At 40.9% G+C, this 19,937-nt stretch overlaps 1 protein-coding gene across 2 annotated transcripts; it reads right to left on the reverse strand.

Annotated features, from left to right (window-relative positions):
- Positions 1-1,296: 1,296 nt before the first annotated feature.
- Positions 1,297-13,169, reverse strand: LAMP2 (lysosomal associated membrane protein 2). 2 transcript variants are annotated; one of them, XM_054388412.1, is made up of 9 exons: positions 13,054-13,169; positions 11,771-11,889; positions 11,059-11,272; positions 10,306-10,467; positions 9,264-9,466; positions 8,629-8,748; positions 8,280-8,358; positions 7,340-7,507; positions 1,297-1,439 (listed from the first exon to the last, which is right to left on the reverse strand). In XM_054388412.1, exons 1-9 carry the CDS (start codon positions 13,109-13,111, stop codon positions 1,297-1,299), a joined length of 1,266 nt encoding a protein of 421 aa, XP_054244387.1. In that variant the 5' UTR covers positions 13,112-13,169. The 2 variants fall into 2 exon arrangements, with proteins under 2 accessions (XP_054244387.1, XP_054244388.1); XM_054388413.1 differs by lacking the exon at positions 1,297-1,439 and adding an exon at positions 3,916-6,175.
- Positions 13,170-19,937: the final 6,768 nt, after the last annotated feature.

The following is a 19,937-nucleotide window of genomic DNA, read 5'->3' on the forward strand; positions in this document are numbered from 1 at the left end:
ACACAACTACAAACAACTAGCTTCTATTTTGGTACAATTTAGATATAGAGCATAGAATTGCAAAGGGTATGGCACTAATACAAACAAGTCAGATGCGCTCATTTCTTTGGAAGTCACTTTCTTCACCATACATTTATTAGTTGCTGCTTTATCATCAGCATTTCTCATACTAGAAATTTTGTCCTCTCACTCTTCAAATGTTATTTGACAGAAATAATTGGGAAGTTAAAAGCAGATTAATCCTATCAAAACAGGCGGGTTTTATATAATCAGTTGCATTCCTTGATCGCAGATTTTCAGCGACCTTGTTAACCTATGAAAGCCATCCAAAGGAACTGCAGGAACTGCTGAACGACCTGTGCTCTAAGTCAGTTTTTAAGCGCTCTCAAAATACTCTTGAGCCTCACAGGGGCCAGTGCTGAAAGGCTGTGGAGTTTCTTTTATGTGCACAGAATCAAAGCTAAGACAAACTGCAGCTGGTGAAACTCCAGCCTCCCGCCTTCATTTCACAATTGAGCTCCAAACAAGAGAAAACACAGACAAACAGAAAAGCACAGGACATTTCCTTTAGTAGACTGTTGCCTTTTCTGAGTAGTGGAAGCTCCCTAGGACCGAGCCTTATCTTAGTGAATAAAAACATTACAGACAAAGCAAAGCTGTTATACATACGTTAGCAGTCAGCTTCTCCATACTGATTAACTTACTAGAAGAATGGGATGTTCTTCTCCTACTACTGTTAGTTTATTGGTGAAATCAGGTACTACCTTTACATTCAGAAAGAACAGGAAATTCAGACGGATTCACAAAAACAAGCTGCTAATGAGAAAAGACAACAGCCATATGCCAAGTTGCTAATTGAAGCCCATAAATAACTTGGGGTTCATTTTCCTACAGCAGGTACAGTCCCTTTCGATATAGCAGCCACACCATTAGTCATGGTTTTAGCTTTAGCACTCTCCAAGATGTACACAGCTAGAAATTTTCTTGTATAAAAACATTAAACAACAGAAATAAAGTTTGTTTTCTTTACTCAAAATAATCACATTTCTCACATGGACATACATCAACCCGGTCCTCAGAACACTTACTTTCTCCAAAAGCATACAGAAGCTTCAAATGATTCTGCAACTCATCTTCAGGCTCATGGCATGTTCCCCTGTCATATTTTGCTGTTTGTTTTTTTTAAATGAAGAAAATATGAATCAATTTTTATTTCTTCTTTTATAAGGAGCAGGTCAGGGTATCTGGGAAAAGGGGAAGAGCAGGAAAGGTGGCAACAGAGATGGAATTAAGAGATTATACAGATTGGTAGCCAGTACGACTTTTTCTTCTTCCAATAATGTAAGATATAAAGACAAGAATGATAAGGAAGCCAAGTGCCATGCCCACTGCGATTGGAATAAGAAAGTTCAGGTCAGAATCAGCAAAGCATTCTTCAGCTGCAGAAAAAGGAAAAACAGAAGCAAGGGAGAATAAATTAGTAAATGTTAGAAACCAAAGAAAGTAAGGAGCAAACAGTTTCAAGAATTTACACTGTATGAGAAACAGTAACACATCTAAAGTAAAATCAATATTGAATAAAGAATTCATGGAAAGATTAATTTCTTTACACATATACTACACCCATCATTTGTATTGGTAATATACTTCTTCCATTTGTATGTTTTAACTTCATCTTCCTCTACCAAGCAGTCCACTCAGATTAGAAATGAGGAGAAAAACAGCAGTCTGTGCATGCATCAGCTGATCACTGCTCAGTTAACAGCAATACAGCAGCAAAGACAGACAGGCAGTATGTTACTGCCTTGTCCAAATGATTTCCCAAACCCTCAAGTCACCAGCACTTCTCTAGGTTCTAGACATGAAGAGAAATGATAGGAAACCAAGTAACAAAGTAGGAAAGATGGCTGAGATACATATGCTGAAAGCACCAAAAACACTGTCTTTGAGTAACTTTTATTTTCAATTCAAACAGAATAAAAGGGTTATGAGTTTCAGCTCAGAACTATGCAGACCTTATTAAAATCAATATAGAAAAAAAAAGAGGCAGCTGTAATGCTACAGTGTTTTTAAATAAACAGGTTGTGAAATACATGATGAACTCCTTGCTGATACAAACACTCATGCAAGGATTAGCAAACACCACTGGGAACTGACTCCAAACTCAATGATACACATTAGAGATGAAGGCAGGGCTCAGCCTTCCTCCTGTTTGTAAGGAAAGCAGAGCACCAGCTGTGTGGTGCCAAGATAAAATGTTTAGTGAGATAAAACAGTTGTGTGTGTACTGCTTCAACACTGCAAGGGTGCTGGGCTTACATGTCTGTTGTAAAGCTGAGCGCCTTATAAAACTTCTTCGCTCGAGCTTGTATTAGAGCAGAGCAAGTGCAAGGAACACATTCAATGTTTTAACAAAAGCTAGCTACTGTTTCAAGTGAGTATTCAAAGCATTTGAGCCTCTAACTGAATCAGCCTTAGTTCGGGGAAATGTGCTGTCTTAATTTAGCTCACGATAGTCTAGTACACACTTGCCACTACCCCTTCACAAAAGGCTATACAAAGCCTTTGGCTAAGAGGAAAAAAAACAACACACAGAGGTTCAGCAGTTGAAAACACTAAATTCAGACAATTTGAAAGCACTTACTGCTAAGTAGAGCTGCAGTTCTAAGGAAAATAAAGAGGAAATACATACCTTATACATAAAAAGTGAGCTACTTCAAAACATTCTGACTGCCCAGAAAGCATCTCAGAGAACAGCATTTGATGTTTCGGTATCTTTGTTCACTGAAGATCAATGTATGCTACTGAACTACATGCTGGGTAAGGGTCATTGATACTAAACATCAGTGGATTTGCTAAGAATGAAAGGTGCCCAGCAGGCAACAGAAATTCCCTTCCTCTCTTTGTTCGAGGAAGGAGATTGCTGCTGTACACACCACACTATGGCACTGTTACAAGGAATTCCTAGGATAAAAAGCATTTAAAGTTTCATACCAGGAACACTCCATCCTCTACCTCTGTCCAGTTTATGACTGTTGCTGGCACAGATCTATCCATGTATTGTCCTGGTGCAATGGTTAGAAGCTTCAGAGAAGCGTCTTCAAATGCAGAATCTGGTCACTGTATACCACAAGCAGCCTCCATGTTCAGGCCAGAAGGAACAGCTTTTTTGATACATTTGGTTGAATGCATCTCCATTCAAAAATCACCAGAAATTTCAACCCCTGACATTTTTAGCCCCAGTATAAAAATCTATCTTCCCTTCTAGTTCCAATCACGAGATGCAACTGACAGCCCCCATCTCTTTGGGTTTATTGGTATATGCTATACAACAGAGAACACTGAGGTGAAGAAATTTTTTAGAAAAGCAGAGACAGGATCAACACAGCATCTCCCACAGAGGATGAAGCTACTGCCCAATTCCCAGAAGGCTCCCTAAAGCTATCCCACTTCTGCTGAATGCAGAGACTGATTTAATTTTCCAGGAAGACTGCAAGAAGAAACCGAAGTGTTCACATCTGTACATGAATTTAAGATGGCTGACAAAAAAAATCATAAAACACCATGTCTGGATGTGGCTACAACTGACAAAAAAGGCTTACAAGGAAATTGCTACTGATGAACCAGATCTACAGTGTCTGTTAGCTCCCAAGCTGCCTCTGCTGGCAAACTGTACCCAAGCACACTTCAGAATGTGCTGCAGTACAATGCATTAAGACATAGACAGAAGCCTCTTTGAGGAACACCTCTACCTGCTATATAACAGAATCTCAGATATAAACTGATGGAAGTTGACCTTACTCATTTAGTTTATTTTCTTTAAAGAGAAATTACAAGATGTCTGTTTTCAAATAAGTTAAAAAATGTGAACAAATTTCCTTAAGAAATAGAACAATCTTTATTATTTAAAGCACATTGAACAGGTTGACAGTTCCCTACGGAGCAATACATACAGAAAAATTAGTGGTTTTATAAGAACAGGCAGCCAGGTGACATTCAGATGTTTTTTGAACCAGTTACCTGCACATCAGTCTAGGAGTACTTCAATCTGGGCCAATATGGTTGTAAATGAAGATTAAGTTGCAGGTTTTTGCAAAACTACTTCCAGTATTGTTCTGTTTTAGGAACAGTTTGTACTAATCTTCTATAGATTCATTTGGAAACTGTGCATAGTTCAAAAATCAGCATGGTAACTGCTCCTGAACAGAAATGCACTTGTAACTGGTGCCACTAAACATCAGTCAGGAAAATGCTAAGAATCTTTATGAACTTCTGCATTTGAGGATCTATTAATATGAAAGTCATTAGATCATTTTTTTTTTTAATTAAAATGGAAAGTCCTGAAGCCTGTTTCAGCATTAAATGTCTAGTGGTTCCCCACTTCTATTAAAACAAAGTTCAGTAACTGATGCAAAATTCAAGCTGTACACTACAATTTGTAGTAAGCATGACCTACCCATACTTGCTTCCTTGGCTAGAGTCAAAATAAACTGTGTTTTTAAAAAAAAAATTATTGAAAGAAGTGTATTTTATGGTTCGTATACAAACATGCCACAGATGTCTACAACCCTAGAAAACACTAATAAAACACTAAACCAGCTTTGATGCATGTTAAACTTATTCTAAAGGGGGAGACAATGTTATATTCATTAAATAACTACCTTAGGCAGCTCATGTTATGACATACGCAAAAAAGCCACACTAACCTAAAAGTCTAAAAGACTTTTTTTCCCCATGCAGTAAGAAATGTTTTTCAGCACAAGGAAGTCAGAGAAAGCTGTGCAGCAAGTGTTAGTCTCTACAGAGCTGCACTTTAGGAACAGTCCAGTTGCACTGCATTTTTAAGCTATAATTATCCTTTCCATACAGCAAGGAAAAATAGGTGTTGTGGGTCCATCTCAGGCTTGTTTGGCTTTTGCATTCTTAACACTAATAAATGCTATACAGCAATCAAACACAAAGTACATTAAACATTCAGAATGCCAATGACAGGCAGTGCTAATGTGAATTTTGATTGGCAGAGACCCATTCAAGGATTTAAAGACAGCTCAAGCTGCAACAATAGATACTGGCTCATTACATGAAAGCATCTTTAAACAATGGTCATTCAAAGCAACAAAACAGACCAGTTCTGTGCAGAGTTGGATATATAGTTAAGTGCACTTGAAAATTCTGGAATATTCGGAAAGGTTATTCCCTTTAAATTGATGTCAGCAAAAAAGCTTGCATTAATTTAGCAGAACTCTACCTCATCTGAGTATTTTAGATGATTGCCAAGGTATAACAAGTGATGAAGATTTCAATGCCTAACAGTAATTTTTTAAAAGATTTTTTTGTTTTTTGTATGTGTGAAACAGCACTGAAGTCTTCCTACATATCTACCATTGGCAAGTACAGGTTATCTACTTTGTTTGTACAGCCAGGATATAGGAATGATTCCTGAAACCACATCAAGGCAGGAGTAAACTACTCAGATGCTGTCAAAGCTAAGTTACTGCTGCCACTTCAAAAGATCTCTTAATCACCAGCCTAAAGTTAACTCTATGAAAAACACAGTTGTTACTGGGCATTGTACAATCCTTGTTAAATATGAGTCAATGTAGTGACTAATGTTGCCAGCTTAACCCACAGTTATTACAACTAAGGAATGCAGAGGAGAGAAGCAAGTACAAATTCTATGCTATTCTGGGAATTGCCCAATGCACATCAGTTTAGAACATGTTGTTGTTTCAGGCTGCAATTTGTAAAAAGCAGAATGTAAATCCTGAATACTTTAGGGTTTTTGCAAGATGAAATCCTTAGCCTAGCAATTCATCCAAGACTTGACATCTTCAAAACAGCTATGAAACTCATGTCGTCTTCTTACAGCAGGAAAACTAAAACCGTAGTTCTGCTTCATCTGAGAGAAACATTCTGTTTCTCAGCTTCAACTAGCTGTGGCTAGTAATTACTCCTAAGTTTTAGGTCTTTTTTGGATTTCAGAACTTGCACTTGCTTTGTTTAGAGTGAAATCAGAACAGGAATCACATCTAAATTCACAACGTTTGATATCCAGCATAACTCTTTCTTCTGCCAATTATGTAAGCAACCACTATGATGGCAATCAAGCCAGCAAGTGCAGCACCAACTATAATTGGGATTAGAATGCTGTCATCATCCACCGAACACTCCAGGGCTGTAGATGAGAAAAAGGTTGCAACAAGGAATAAATAAAGACAGAATACTTGCCAAGTGTGGTATAAAAATCTGTTTTCCTTAATATGGTGCTCAAAAAGTATTATTACATATTTCAACTAGAGACAAAAAAACGCAGAGGTCTCATTGGCACACACTAAGCATTACAATCACTTGGAACGTTTGATTAACTACAGTAACCTAAGGGTGTACAAGTCTATGGTGCACAAGATCTGTACTAGACAAGGGAGTAGCCAGTCCTCTACTTTTAAGACAGAACAAGGCTTATCTCTGTCATGCTTAAAGTATAGTGTTTTTCCTCATTAAGAATAAAGTGACCTAGGTTTGGTATCACGAACCTATCCAGACTGGAGACATGTTACAGATACACACTAACTCTAATGAGAGGGAAGGTAGCTGTAACTTGAACTACAGAGTGAAATGAGACTAACTCTTCAGAGCTTATTACGATAAATCCTGCTTACTCTGCGTACATTTGGGGAGTTAACTTACTGCTGCCTAAAAGTAACTTCAAAAATCTGCACCTGATCTATTTGTAAACAGATTTACTTAGTAAGACTGTGCTGCAAATGTTACCATGAAGTACACCAACCAGGTTACACTAAAGATTAAGAAAAAGGTCATTTAAGCTATTTCAGTTTTCCCCACACAAGACCAGGATACTGCAGCAAACATTTCGGAAACTTTCTTCAGTTCTGGGTATTCAAGACTTTATCATAAAGAAGTTCTGTCAGTTCATTTCCCCCTCAACACTCCTAGTCTTTAGACTGACAGGTAAAAAAAGAAATTAAACACCTGATGGTATTACTGAAGTCCACTTCTGCTTAAGTTTTGTCCCATATTCTTATATATTCAAGTTACAAAAAGCTGTATGTCAAGATGGTATCAGACAACTTCTAACCTATTCTTCAAGGCAATGCTCAAGTACCTCTTCAGTGTCTCTAGCTACTTCAAGTTTAAAGAAGGAAAAACAACATATCCAACAGACATTTTCTAAGTGAGAACAAAACTTTACTTGAACTTCAATGTCAGTCTGGGAACTTCATTTCATGTGTAAATTAAAGTGCTTGTGCCCTATGCTGGTGCTTTTTAGCACGTAGAATTTTACAAACATTGGAAGAATTAACAAAAAAAGAACTCTTACCTGCAGAGAACTTATTTTCCCTCACAAGGAATGGTTGAACCCAGAGATTAAAAGTGTTTATTTGAAATTCTTCATTAATCTCAAGAGTTTGCTCTTTCCGGCACATGTAAGAACTGCCAAGGAAAGCATCCCACTTGCTGAAATTGTTGTTATCTGCATGTGAAATGACTAAACAAAGAGGGGAAAAAAACCAAGAGAATCGTTAATACAATTGTAAGGCTAATGAGTTGGATCTACAGCAGCTAACTTTTCAACTGAGAACTCTGAAAAACAAGATGCTCTGAAGTGTGACTGATCTGCTTAACCCAAAGAAGTTATTACTGTACTTAGCAGTAACCTATTCTCCACATCAATACAACACAGGGCTTTCCTTGTACCTGCAACTCAAACCATTGCAGAGTTGCAAGCAGTTTAGCTTTAGTGCCCTTTTAACTACAATAGCTGTGACAAAACTCTAAAAAAATCCTGTACTCTTGATTTGGGAAAAAAAAAGTGTACTTCAGTTTTTGAAGGTGTGGTCTCTTTTCCCAGCAAGAGTTAAGTACAAGTGTTTGGAAGATGCAGCAACATCTTCAATCCAAGACGACAATTGTCTTAGGAAAACCAAAAAGCTTCAGAGGTGGTTCAATTGTATTTCACACTTCAAAACACTGTTACTGAAAACACAAAGAAGGCCTCTTTATTTATATGTTTATCACAAAGTGAGAGACCCCATTACCAGAAGCTTCAGAGAATAATAAAACAAAACCATCACAATTCCGCAGTGTTGTTTTAAGTGACTCTTACAACCATTTCTGCTTATTGCTTTTGTTCATACCAACTTAAAAGACTTAAAGCAAGAAGTAACAGTAAGCATGAACAGCACAGGGAAAAAAAAGTCAGTAGTATTGAATACAGACATTGAATAAAAGCTTTCTTTAAGGCAGATATTTTTACTTACCAGAACCATTCAAATGGTTGAGCAGTGTAACATTCACCTCTTTCAGGTAAAATTTTTGTCCACCTCCACTTGCATTTTTCTGTTTAAGAAACAACAACCAACCATCAATGCGCAGTTCTGCGTTTTTAACATCAAGAACACAGGCTGTACAAAGGCTAAGACATTTACCACAGACATATTCTCTACAACTTTAAACCAATTCTCCATTTGCTCTGAGGCAGCCAGTTGGCCAGTTCAACTTTCCATATGGGAACAGCCTACCACCAGCAAGTGACAGAAGGATTTTACTATGACTGATCATCACTCAATGCTGTTAAAGTGAAAACTTATTTCAAACTAAGTTACTTACAACTACAAATGTGAAACCAATCAATGTGCTATTTCCATCATTCAGTTTCAGAGTAGCTGTTGTGTTACCACATGCACCATCTGCAACAGTCGTTTTTGGATTGATGTTGATCAGGAGAGGCTGAAATATAGACATACCACATCAAAGACATTCAGCTGCTATTAGGAATCCATTGTTTCAGTCAGTAGCAGTCGTAGGCTAGAAGACTGCTACTGTTATAAAATTGACAGCAGAAAGACTAAGCCTGGCTACTATTAAACCAAGGCTACCTGAGTTAAATTTACATGCTGGTAATACTGAAGCAAACAAATTGCCCAGTCTTACTTTGTTGATCTAATACAAGGTTAGTTTTGGCTCCCTCTGTGGGGAAAGACGGGATCTGCAGGGACCAACAGCCTTAACAGCTAAGAAAGTTCCAGGCTTTTAATGTTAGAGATACTATACTCTGTAATGAGCTATGTTGAATCCATGTAAAGTTCTGAGGCTAGGTATTATGTCACAAAACTATTCTGATGTCAGAGAGGTGCTATATATAGTACTTAGAAGCAGTTTTGGACAGCCAGCAAATAACCCTGCATTCACTTTTCATACCAAGTAACTACAACATTTCTACTCTTCTAAAATAGGAGAACCACCTTGTCCTGGGACACATTCAGCTGCAGCCCCACAGTAGCCAGAAGACAAGTTCTATTTCCACTTTTAAGAGAATAGTTTCCTGTCTCCGGATTCTCCACAGGTTTGGGAGTGGTGGTTGGACTAGGTGATAAAGTGGTGGTAGATGCATTAGTAGGCAGAATAGTAGGTGCAGAAGTAGGCATATCCGCAGGACATCTAGACTCTGAAAAGAAATGTTGATCACCATTTCAGTTCTGAAGCTTTATTAAGTCTAATGACTCAGAGGTCAGCTCAATACAGTTACCAATTTATCTGTTGAAACACAGGCTGATTGGGAGTCTGGTAATCACTCAGTCAGAAGTCTCAAACCAGCACAACAGCACAGTGTTCCAAACTATTTACAGCTACTACTTGTTCTCAAGTTCTGCCCCAAATCAAACACCCAGTCTTAAATCCATGTAGCACATGCAGTACTCACCTCCAACACACAGAAGCGAAACACAAGGACAAAGATCACTAAGTGGTGTCATGGTTTAACACCAATTAACTCTGTCCCAGCCAAAACCAGCACAAGAGGTTATAAAAGCGTGGTATGGATTTGCTGTAGACAATGTTAAGCAGCCCTGCTGAGCTTGTGCAGCAAGATGACACACTCATCTTTTAAGTAGTTTTGAGACAAGAGGAGACAACAAGCTCTACACTATTTAAATTAAAAAGCAGAGGCTACCACTGAAAACGGAAGGCAGTCAGTTAAAAACTAGGAAGCTCAAATGATCTACTTAACAACAGTATTTCTGAAGTATTTGTTTTTAATATTCCAATTACTGGAATACACTATGAGATGACTGCTTTGGCATGGGACCAATCTGCTTTGCTATATACTGCTGAATCAATTCTACTAATCTATTTTTCCAGCAACAAGGAATGACATAATAAAGGATATTTACATGAACATTTTTCAATATAGCCCATCTTAGAACCAGTGGATTCTTTATAATGGGCCTTTACTCTGGCAGTGAGGTGCAACACAAAAAAAGCTCATTCACAAACTGAAATGCTCACCTTTTTTACTGATTGTGCCATTCTGAACAAAAGCCTGCACAGTAACATTCCAGAAAATCTGTGTTACATTTTCTGCTTCAAGAAAGTCAGCATTATGACACACAAAGACGTTATTCAGTTGAACTGGACGCATGGTATCCTTTACAACAATGGTAACTGGTCCTACAAACAAGCACAAATATTTCAATGCCTTATGAAGTACAAGAACATTTATAGGTAGTTATGTTTTCTATTAATTCTGCAAGACAAAGTGTAAGAGATAATTAAGTTTAACCCTAGCTTCTTTTGAATGTTTTACCTATGTGTCCTGACCTAAGTATTAAGTAATCAAGCTTCTAGAACTAGAGAAGCCATTAAAAAGGTGAATCCTTTTACTCAAGCTTTTATTTAAAGGGAAAAAAAAAAATCTATTATTAGTAGGTATGCATACATGAAAGCCTAACACCATATTATTTTGTTCGGTGGAAGGTCACAAAAATTAATCTTCCATATGCCTGTTGTCTTATTACCAGCCCCTCTCTGAGCACAGCTGTTCAAACAGTTAACCTTCCCCTTCTGTTCCACTTAAAGGAATTACAGATTCAGTGAAGCTAACTAGTCTGTACTCTTATCTGGCAGACAGGCACAATGACTGGTCAGGCAACATATGGCACAGTCCTCCTAACTTTGAAAAAGCCAACGAAGGTGAGGCACATGAGATCTGACACTGTAGCCAGGACTGTTTTGTAAGTAGGACTCTGCATTGAACGTTACCTTTTCTTCTAGCATCAGGAAATATAATGGTGTCGTTGGTGTTGTAGGTAAATGTGATGAAGTCCCCCTGGTAAGTTTCATTGTTTTTTGTAAAGTTAACGCTCCAAGAGTGGCCTCCTCCGAACTGTACCGCCACAAGTGCAGCTTGTGTGTCATTGCCACAGATGCTTCCGTTGTGTGTCACGTTAGATGACAAAGTCAAAGTTGTGTTTTTCTACAAGAAAAACGTAATCTTAAATATTTTTGCAAAACACAGTTCTTCCCCATGACACTGTCACAATGCTGTCAGAATTAGATGGAACCTTGTATGAGGTTAATGAGATTATTTCAGGTTATTCCACAAAATTATGAAAAGGCTCCTTCATGTCTGACTTCTGAAGGATTCAAGTACAACAGCAGAAATCTAATTTGACTGTAAAGCTGTAAATCTTGACTGTGCTGACCATTTACTATTTGGACTAAGAACGCTACTACACCGATACACAAAAGGCTGACCAGTATGCCACTTAAGTGCAATAGGGCACTTGCACCTGTTTGTATTATTAATTGAGAACTTATACTTTGTTTTAAAATTAGGATTTAGAAATAGTAACAACTGAGCTAGTAACACCAAACAAAATAAACCCCAAAACACTTGAGGTGAAAGAATGTACCTAAACTTTTACCCAGGACAAAACACAGTTCTCAACAAATATGATCTCCAAATACTCACATAATCGCTACTGTTTGTTTCATAATTTATCAAGAAACTCATCATCCATTTTGCATACAGGCACGTAACATTAGAGGCATCCTTCACATCTACTTCCACTGCATATGACTTGAAAAAACCTACAAGATATGATTATTAGTTGTTAAGGCATTGCTTTTATTTAATTTTTCTAGAATCACTTAAGAGGACAGCTCATTACAAAGTAGTAAATTATTTCAGGACTGGATTTGATTTGCCAGACACTGAAAGCATAGCTAGATTTCTAAAAAGCACTGGAACTAGGAAGCACAATGAAGTTATTGAAGCTAGAAAAAAAACTGAGAGAATGTTTTATAGTGCATTTACCTGACAAAGACTAGTAATCATAGAATGGCTTGGGTTGGAAGGAATGTTGAAGATCATCTAGTTCCAAGTCCACTGCTATGGGCAGGGACACTTTCCACTAGACCAGACTGCTGAGAGCCCCATCCGACCTGGCCTTGAACACTTCCACAACTTGCCTGGGCAACCTGTTCCAGTGTCTCACCACCCCTGCAGTGACAACTTTCTTACAGCTATCTAATATAAACTTACCCTCTAGCTTTAAATGAGCATTTGCTCTCTGGTGAAAAACTCAGTAAGTTGAAATGTATGGCATAGCACTTAAGACACAGCCGGGTCTTCTGGCTCAAAAGGCACGCATGTTGCATTCCCTTTAGGTATTTAAAGACCTTTTTATAGTTGTTCGACTGTTTAACCCAGTGACTTTCAACAGAGACTTTCCCGCGAGGCCAGTCTGCATTTACACTGCTGTGACCGCTGACCCCACAAGATGAACAGGGCTGAAAGGCTCCACACACGCAGATAAACCACTGCCTGGGAGCCCCGCTTAGGTGGGGCAGCAGCCGGCGGGCCGCCCTGGCCAGCGGCGACACACCCTCGTCAGCCAGCTTCTGCCCCAGCCTGGAGAGGGCGCCCGGCCGGACACCGCCACCCCTCTGCCCAGCGGCACCCGGTCCCCGCTCCCCATCTGCGGGTGACAGCCTGGCGGGGAGCAGCCCGGCACCGCCTCCGCCGCAGGCAAGCCGCCACCCGGCTGAGGCGGCCCCGGGTCTGGAGGTGCTAGGCGGCCCTGCAGCACCCCCGCGCGCGACCGCCCGTTGCCCAACGCCGCGTCACGTGGGGGGTGGGAGGGGGCAGGGCAGGGAGAACAGACCTGCCTGATTCCTCCCCCCCCCCCCGGCCTCCCCGGCTCCAGCCGCCCGCAGGCCCGCCGGCCGCGGCACAGACATCACCCCACTCACCGGAGGTACCAAGGAGCAGCAGGAAGAGGAGGCAGGGGGTAAAGCAGCGCGGCCCCATGCTCGCGGCGGCACCGACAGACAGCAAGCAGCAACCGGGCGAAGCTAGCTGCCGCGAGCGCAACCTCGCCATCGGTCATGTGAGGGGCGGGGCGACGCCGCCCGCGCGCCGCCAATCGCCGCGCGGGTGCTCAATTCGATGTCTCACGGATAGAGTGGTAGCCGCGAAGCGCCTCGGGCGGGCTGTTGCCCCCGCCTGCGCGGGGCTTCTGGTGGGACCTGTCCGGGGAGTGGCAGAGGCCACCTGCCGTTGCTTTGCGAGGCCACTGCGGGTCTCTGCAGAGGCTTGACTTGGTCCTTTGCGGTCTCCACTGGAGCTGCTGCAGGTTGAAAAGAGGAAGCTGAAAGGAGGTACACGTTCACAGAAATTTGATTTAGAAGTTTTCAGTGCAACAAATTCAAGAACTGTGATATTTTTCATGTTTAGAAGAAATAAAAAGGGGGAGAGAGGGCCCAAACTGACAATACTGAATGCAAAGTTAGAGGAGCAGCACTGGGTTACAAGGCGGGGTCATGGGGGCCTGGCGGGCCTGCCCTCGAGGCTCTAGTGCCGGGGTGGCCTTTGGTGTCTGACGGTGTCCCTCTGGGCTGACACGACTATCGTTGCTGTCTGGTACCCAAAGCCGACCAGAGATGTGCTGAGGCTCTCTGGGGACTGTGCCTGTACAGTGACAGGGCTCAAGCTGTGCCAGTGATGGTCTCTGTAGAGCAGGGAGTGATTGGCACCTGCACCCAGAACAGGGACCTTTTGTATCTGCTGGAACATTTACTTCAGGACATGTAGTTTTATGTATAAACATTGGTATGTTCACACACTCTCATGCTCTGAGTGAAGAATCCTGAATGTTTTTATTTCTTGCTTGCACATAGGAAATAGACTGTAAAATGATGATGTGAGATGTTCCGCATATATAAAAAGAAGGCTGATTACCTTCTTTGCTTTATGCCAATTCATTGAAGCTTGAAATTAAATCAAGGTAGCTATCATTAAAATCAAATCAATTTCTGTTTAATAGCAGAATAAAAGTAGCAACCACTGTGGGATTAAAAGAACGGTATCGTTTATATAATTTACTGTAAGGAAAAGTATATTGTTTCGCAACAGAAATACCATCATTAACATCAGAACACAGAAACACAGATTATTCTCTTTCTCTGTGCACCTGGTTGCTTTGCCCTCCCTGTATCTCCATCCCTGCCATGCAGCTGTCCTTCATGGGCACTTTGTGGTAGTACATGATTTACTGTGAGCTTAGCAGGCACACTTTTCATTCAGAGGCTTACTTCTTGCTTGTTTTATCAGTCAGGATAAATTAGAAGACAGTTCCTCCCTGGGAGCTATGGAAAAACAATGCTTGAGCTAATTCCACATTCAGTTCAGTCAGTGCCAAACTGGCTGTAGGAGCAGCTTTTTTACAAGAAAGATGAAGCTGTATGGATTGGAAACTGTGAACTTGTTTGTAGTTTATCATGGTGTGTATATGTCAAGGCTGACCCTACCAACAACATGGGAGACTATGAAGCAGCCACAAAGGCTGGCCGCGGGGTTCCTGTCCTTGTGTGGAGTCAAATTCCACCTGCAGGGAGTTGGTACTGGCACCTCACATTCATGTACAGGATGAAGTCTGCCCAGCAAAACCCACATGCTCCAGCCATTTGAATGTGTTAAAAGGTTGTTAAAAACAATGTGTTCTTGCATTAGCACAGCAATAATCTCTTGCCCAGCCAACTAACAGAAACTTGTTTTTGGCATTATTATCCCTAAATGGAGGATCTCGGAATTCCCAAAGCCTGTTGCTTGTCTCTGGTCTATAGCTCTAGAAGGAGAAAGTGAAACTCCCATTCCTCTTTTTTCAACAGATCCTTTATCTTGGGGTCAGATGTTGTCCTATTACTCTTAAATTCCATGGAAAGCTATTATGGTCAGTACTTGTAGGAGTCAACCTTTCATAAGTATCTGCTGCACTTTATTTATCATGAGTAATTTCTTTGTTGATTGTGGCAGTCTTAAAGAACAGTAACATTTATTTGCTAATCAGTCTTCAGTGACATAAGATCAAACTCTATGATTGGCTGCTTTCCTTTAACGATAGAAAGGTGAATGATTATTACTGTGATGCAGAGAAAATGTCTTACCTTTATGCTTCCAAGAAGGAAGTAATTTTGCAGTTGGCATGATTTTGGGAGCCACTGATGGATGGCAGACTGATACTGGTTTTCTAAGACATTCCTTAGGTTTATTGCTGGATGTAACAATGAGGAGTGTAACGTTTCTGTATGGCATTACATTTTTACTACATGTTTTATTTAGTCTCTTCTCAGTGGTTTTAAGAAGGTATTGACATATGCTGAGAACAAATATGAAAATCCGTATGATTTCTTTTTGAAGCTTTGTTTCATCAAGGAGCACAAATTTAGGCCTAATTTCAAATGCATGGACTGTTCTGTGACTTTTGTTCACATCATCTTCCTGATGTCCAGTATATGCTTAATGCTTTGCAAATCCTTTAGCAGCTTTAGCTGGTTAGATATGATGTATGTAATCAAACTTCCCTTAACCCTGGGACTTGCAAAAATTGATGGATGTATGTGGTCAGAAGCTAAGTGTGCAGTGTTTAATGAAACACCAAATAACTTAATGTTTCTGATTTCTGGTGCAGAAGACAACTTGTGGAGAAATTAATAGAGAGGTAATTATAGAACATGCAATAATCACTACCTTTCCCTGATGTATTTTTATTCATTCCCTTAGATGTCTCTTTAAAGAACAGGGCATTTTCTGTATTTTTTTTTCCAGGGACAGGATTATAGCATATAGTGGGTTGAAAATTTCCCCCCAACATTAACTTTGCCAGACTAGCTCAGGTAGAAGGAAATGGAAGCTGTATTTACAAGCCAAAACTACAATCTACAATGGAATGCAATGAATATGTACAAATATACAATATTTACAGGGACTTACAATTAACAAACAGCACAAGCAACCCCTTGGCCATAGATCAGGGGAGCTAATAGCTTCTCTCTCCCTGCCTCCCCCTTACCCCCCTGTTAGTATCTCCCAGCCTGAAACAAGAAAAGAGAGAGATTGTTTTGGGAACCAAATCTAATGGAAGATATCTCTCCAATGGGATTGTTTAGAATTATATTTATTTTCCTTTTTACACCCAATAGTGATTTATTTACATCTTCCTACTTTCTGCTCAAGATCTGTGAAAAAAATTTAAAGGCATAGCCTAAAACTACCACACAGCAGAACCAATTCTTTCCAGGAGGCAGGAACAGTTCACAGGGAAGGGGTGGAAAGAGGAAGAGATTAATGCTGGCCAAAGAGGTCACAGACACATCTAGTAGAGGCAGATGAACCACAGGGACCTTCTTGGAACCGTGCCAGCGACTGAGAGTTACAACTCTTCACCAAAGTTTTCCTTCTCACGCAGCTCCCTTGTCGCCTGGAGAATACAGATTTGCTGTGACCTAGGCACTGTAACGAAGACCATGCTTTGTCGAGCACGATGTGACATCTGCAGTGCTGCGAGTGCCAGCCTGCCCAGCGGCAGGAAAGGGATGGCTCCCGAGAGCTCTGCTGTGCTAGAGCTGGAAAAACCGCGGATGATCTAAGAGGTGCGAAAGCTGTGGTTTGCATGGTTTTGAGCAGATGGCAGCGTTTGGGAGCCGCCGGGTTTCTGGAGGAGGTGGTGGTAGGAAACCAAACCATTAAAGTGATGCGGGAAACTGCTGAGTCAAGACCGGGGCAATCACGTGAAACGCCAGAAAAAGAAACCTCGGTGGGGAGGTGAGGAGATCAGAGAGCAGGTTGCGGCAGCCAGCTGCAAAACTTCCTGCCAAAGCTCTCTGAGATCTCCTGTTGTGACACAGCTGGAAAAACACCTTCCCATTTTAGCAGGAAGGAGGCACAGGCTCCGTCACCAGCGTGTTACACAAACAGCTCGGTACATGCAGCCTGGTTCAAGCATACGCTGTCTGCCCGCGAAGGCGAGGCAGGAGCTGGTCTTTGACATGGTGCCATCCCACCACTGAAATCCGTGATGCAGCGGGACGCGGGATGAGGAGGTGCCGTTGGTGGTGGGGGTGCTCACTTGTGCTCCAGCTGCTGCTGGATGGGACTAGAATACAAGCATCTGGGGTTAACATGTGGCAGCCGATGAGATTTATGTTTTTTTTGTGATTCATGCCAAACCACTTCTAGCTGTGGATCTGTTTGATGTGAAAAAAACCCTTTGCTGACAGCTCAAAATACTCATTGGGCTTGTAACAGCAAAGTAGAAAAATGTCAGTACTCTCAGTTTTGTGTTTTTATCCACATACATCGCTAACTTGCTGAGGATACACCTGTCAGCTTCAGAGCAGCAATGACTTTCTGAAAATCTCTGGCTCTGCATGTGAGGCACCTCCCACTTCCAACTCTTATGAAGGATGTGTTGACTGTAACTTTTTCTGAGAGATTTCAGCAGGAAAGGAAGTTGCATCTAAAAATACAGGGTTGAAAGGAATACAGTCATGGTCATAGCTGAATAACTGAAGGACTTCAGCACTACAAGATTCCTTGTGACCTAGGAGTAACATTATACCTTATCTGTGGAGAGCACATCAGATGATAAATGTAACTACTCTACAGCTTCTAGCTCTGACAGAGGCAGGAAACTAGGACTGTCAAACTCTAAGCTAATGTTTGTTCACTGCATTTATCCTGAGCAACAAAACTCTCCCAGGGAATAATTTTTCTGCACTTTGAGGTTGCATGCCTGCTTTTGGAGCTAGGATTTTAAGCAGCTCCTGCTGCTGTAGAAATACAAAGGAAGGAACTAAAGAGATATGCAGGAGGTGCCAGTTCTGCAAGTGACAGAATCAGCCCTTTGGTTGCAGAACTAGTTCTTGGGAGGAGTGAGCCTGACCTACTCCCTGGCTGCAGTGTACAAGCAAGCTTTACCTGCATGGTGACAAGATTCCAACTCACTGCTGCGGAGGCTGCACATCATAGCCTTTGTTTCCATCTCCTGCCAGAAAGGCTGTACCTGCTCCCTAGCCTGCACCTGGTCTGTAGTGTCTTGCCCAGCCTTCAGTAAAAAGCAGAGCAGTCTTGCTTTGAACCTTAAACTAGCACCAACTGATTTTTTTGATGTAGTTAAGAGACTGCTTTTGAAGAAGCTATCTGTTTTTGACCATGGTAAATTATTCTCAGATATACTTCAAGCTTCAGAGACTGCCCAAGGGTAAACCTGAACATGCAGTGTAGTAATTTCATGGGAGATTTGGTCTGGGAGGGGGGAAAAGGCTGTGTACTAAGTGAACATGCTCTTAATCCAGCACCAATGTTTCATGCTGTGTTAAAATTACTTACTACTACAAAATGGTAAAAGATAATCCATTCCATACAATTATGGATTCAATTTACTTGCATACCAGCCCTTCTCTATTTGCAAAGGCATAGTGACTAAGCTTTGCAAAGCAGCATTGTAACCCTTGAGCCTTGCAATGGCCTAGGCATTATCAGAACCTCTGATGCCTGACCCTCTGCGTGCCTGAACTGTATACAGCATCTAAAAGTTTGATCTGCTGAAGAAGCAGTACTTCCTTATTGCTGAAAATATTTTTAGATTGAGCAGAATCTCTACGTTTAACACTTCTTTGAAAAAGTAAAATTTTGTATCAAAAGCATATTAAATTACTTGCAAATTTTAACACAGAAGTACCCAGTAACATCCCTGTTTTTTTCCACCTCTAAAATACCTCCTTGTTGAAAGGAGTAAGCTAAAGAACTGTCATTGATATTACAGGAAAAAAATTGATTAACTGTATTCTTCTCTAAGTAGTCTTGTTTAGCGTTAGTGGCTGAGCATCTGCAGCTAAAGTAGCTAAAGCCTGAGGCCATGAGAGGTGACTAAATGTAAACTTTTCATAGAACGAATGCTGCTAAGCTCAATGAATTCAATAGGTATGAGCAGAATAAAGGTAAGGGCGAAGAAGACAATTCCAAGAGATTGAAGTAACTTCAGAAGGCAGTAACTTCATCCCAGCAACAGTGAAAACCAGTCAGAAATCAAGAGAACACTGACCAGAATTATGATTGGACTTGGGGTTGGACTTAGCTGAGGGGGTGATAGGTGGAACCGGTATATTTGAGGTGTCAGCTGGAGTAGCAGTCCTTCTCCAAAGGCACTCAGCTCAAGCTGTAACTGAAGAACTTATAAAAGACTATTTGGAAACCTTAATTCAGACTTGGCATTCTCAGCAGGATCTTAGTGACAGACCCTGTTACAATGCCATTGTACCTAAATCCATACCAACCAATGAAAGTTTGGTATTTGCTAGATGTAAACTACTTTTCCTAAGAAAAGGGGTTTATGTACAGTGCTGCTGTGTCTTACTGATCAACCCCCCCAAACTTTCTTCCTTCATTTGTATCTTAATGCTTATTTCTCATAAGAAGCAGCAAGAGTTCTAAAAGCCATTTTAAAGATGACCTTGTACTAGGAAGCAGTTACCTAACCAGAAGAAAAGCCTGCTCCAGTGCGGGTTCATTGACATCCATTGCTTCTCTTTCCAGTTAACTCTGTATCTTCCAAGATGCCCTCTGCACAAAGTCCAATGTTTCTGAAGCACTCAAGCAGGTTTTGAGCTGTTTCTTTTCTAAATACCACAGTATGTCCATAAGCCCTTGCCTCTTCAAGGGTGTGGGTGGGGGAAACAAATCCAATGATACTGCCTTAATTTTGATTTGGCACCAGTTTCTGTGAAAATCAAGAGATAGTATAGCAACAGAAATTAGAAGTATTTACTGCATTACATTACTTTTCTCTGAGAAGAGA

Source organism: Indicator indicator, chromosome 17, assembly GCF_027791375.1.
Source record: "Indicator indicator isolate 239-I01 chromosome 17, UM_Iind_1.1, whole genome shotgun sequence".
Taxonomy (NCBI): Eukaryota; Metazoa; Chordata; class Aves; order Piciformes; family Indicatoridae; genus Indicator; species Indicator indicator.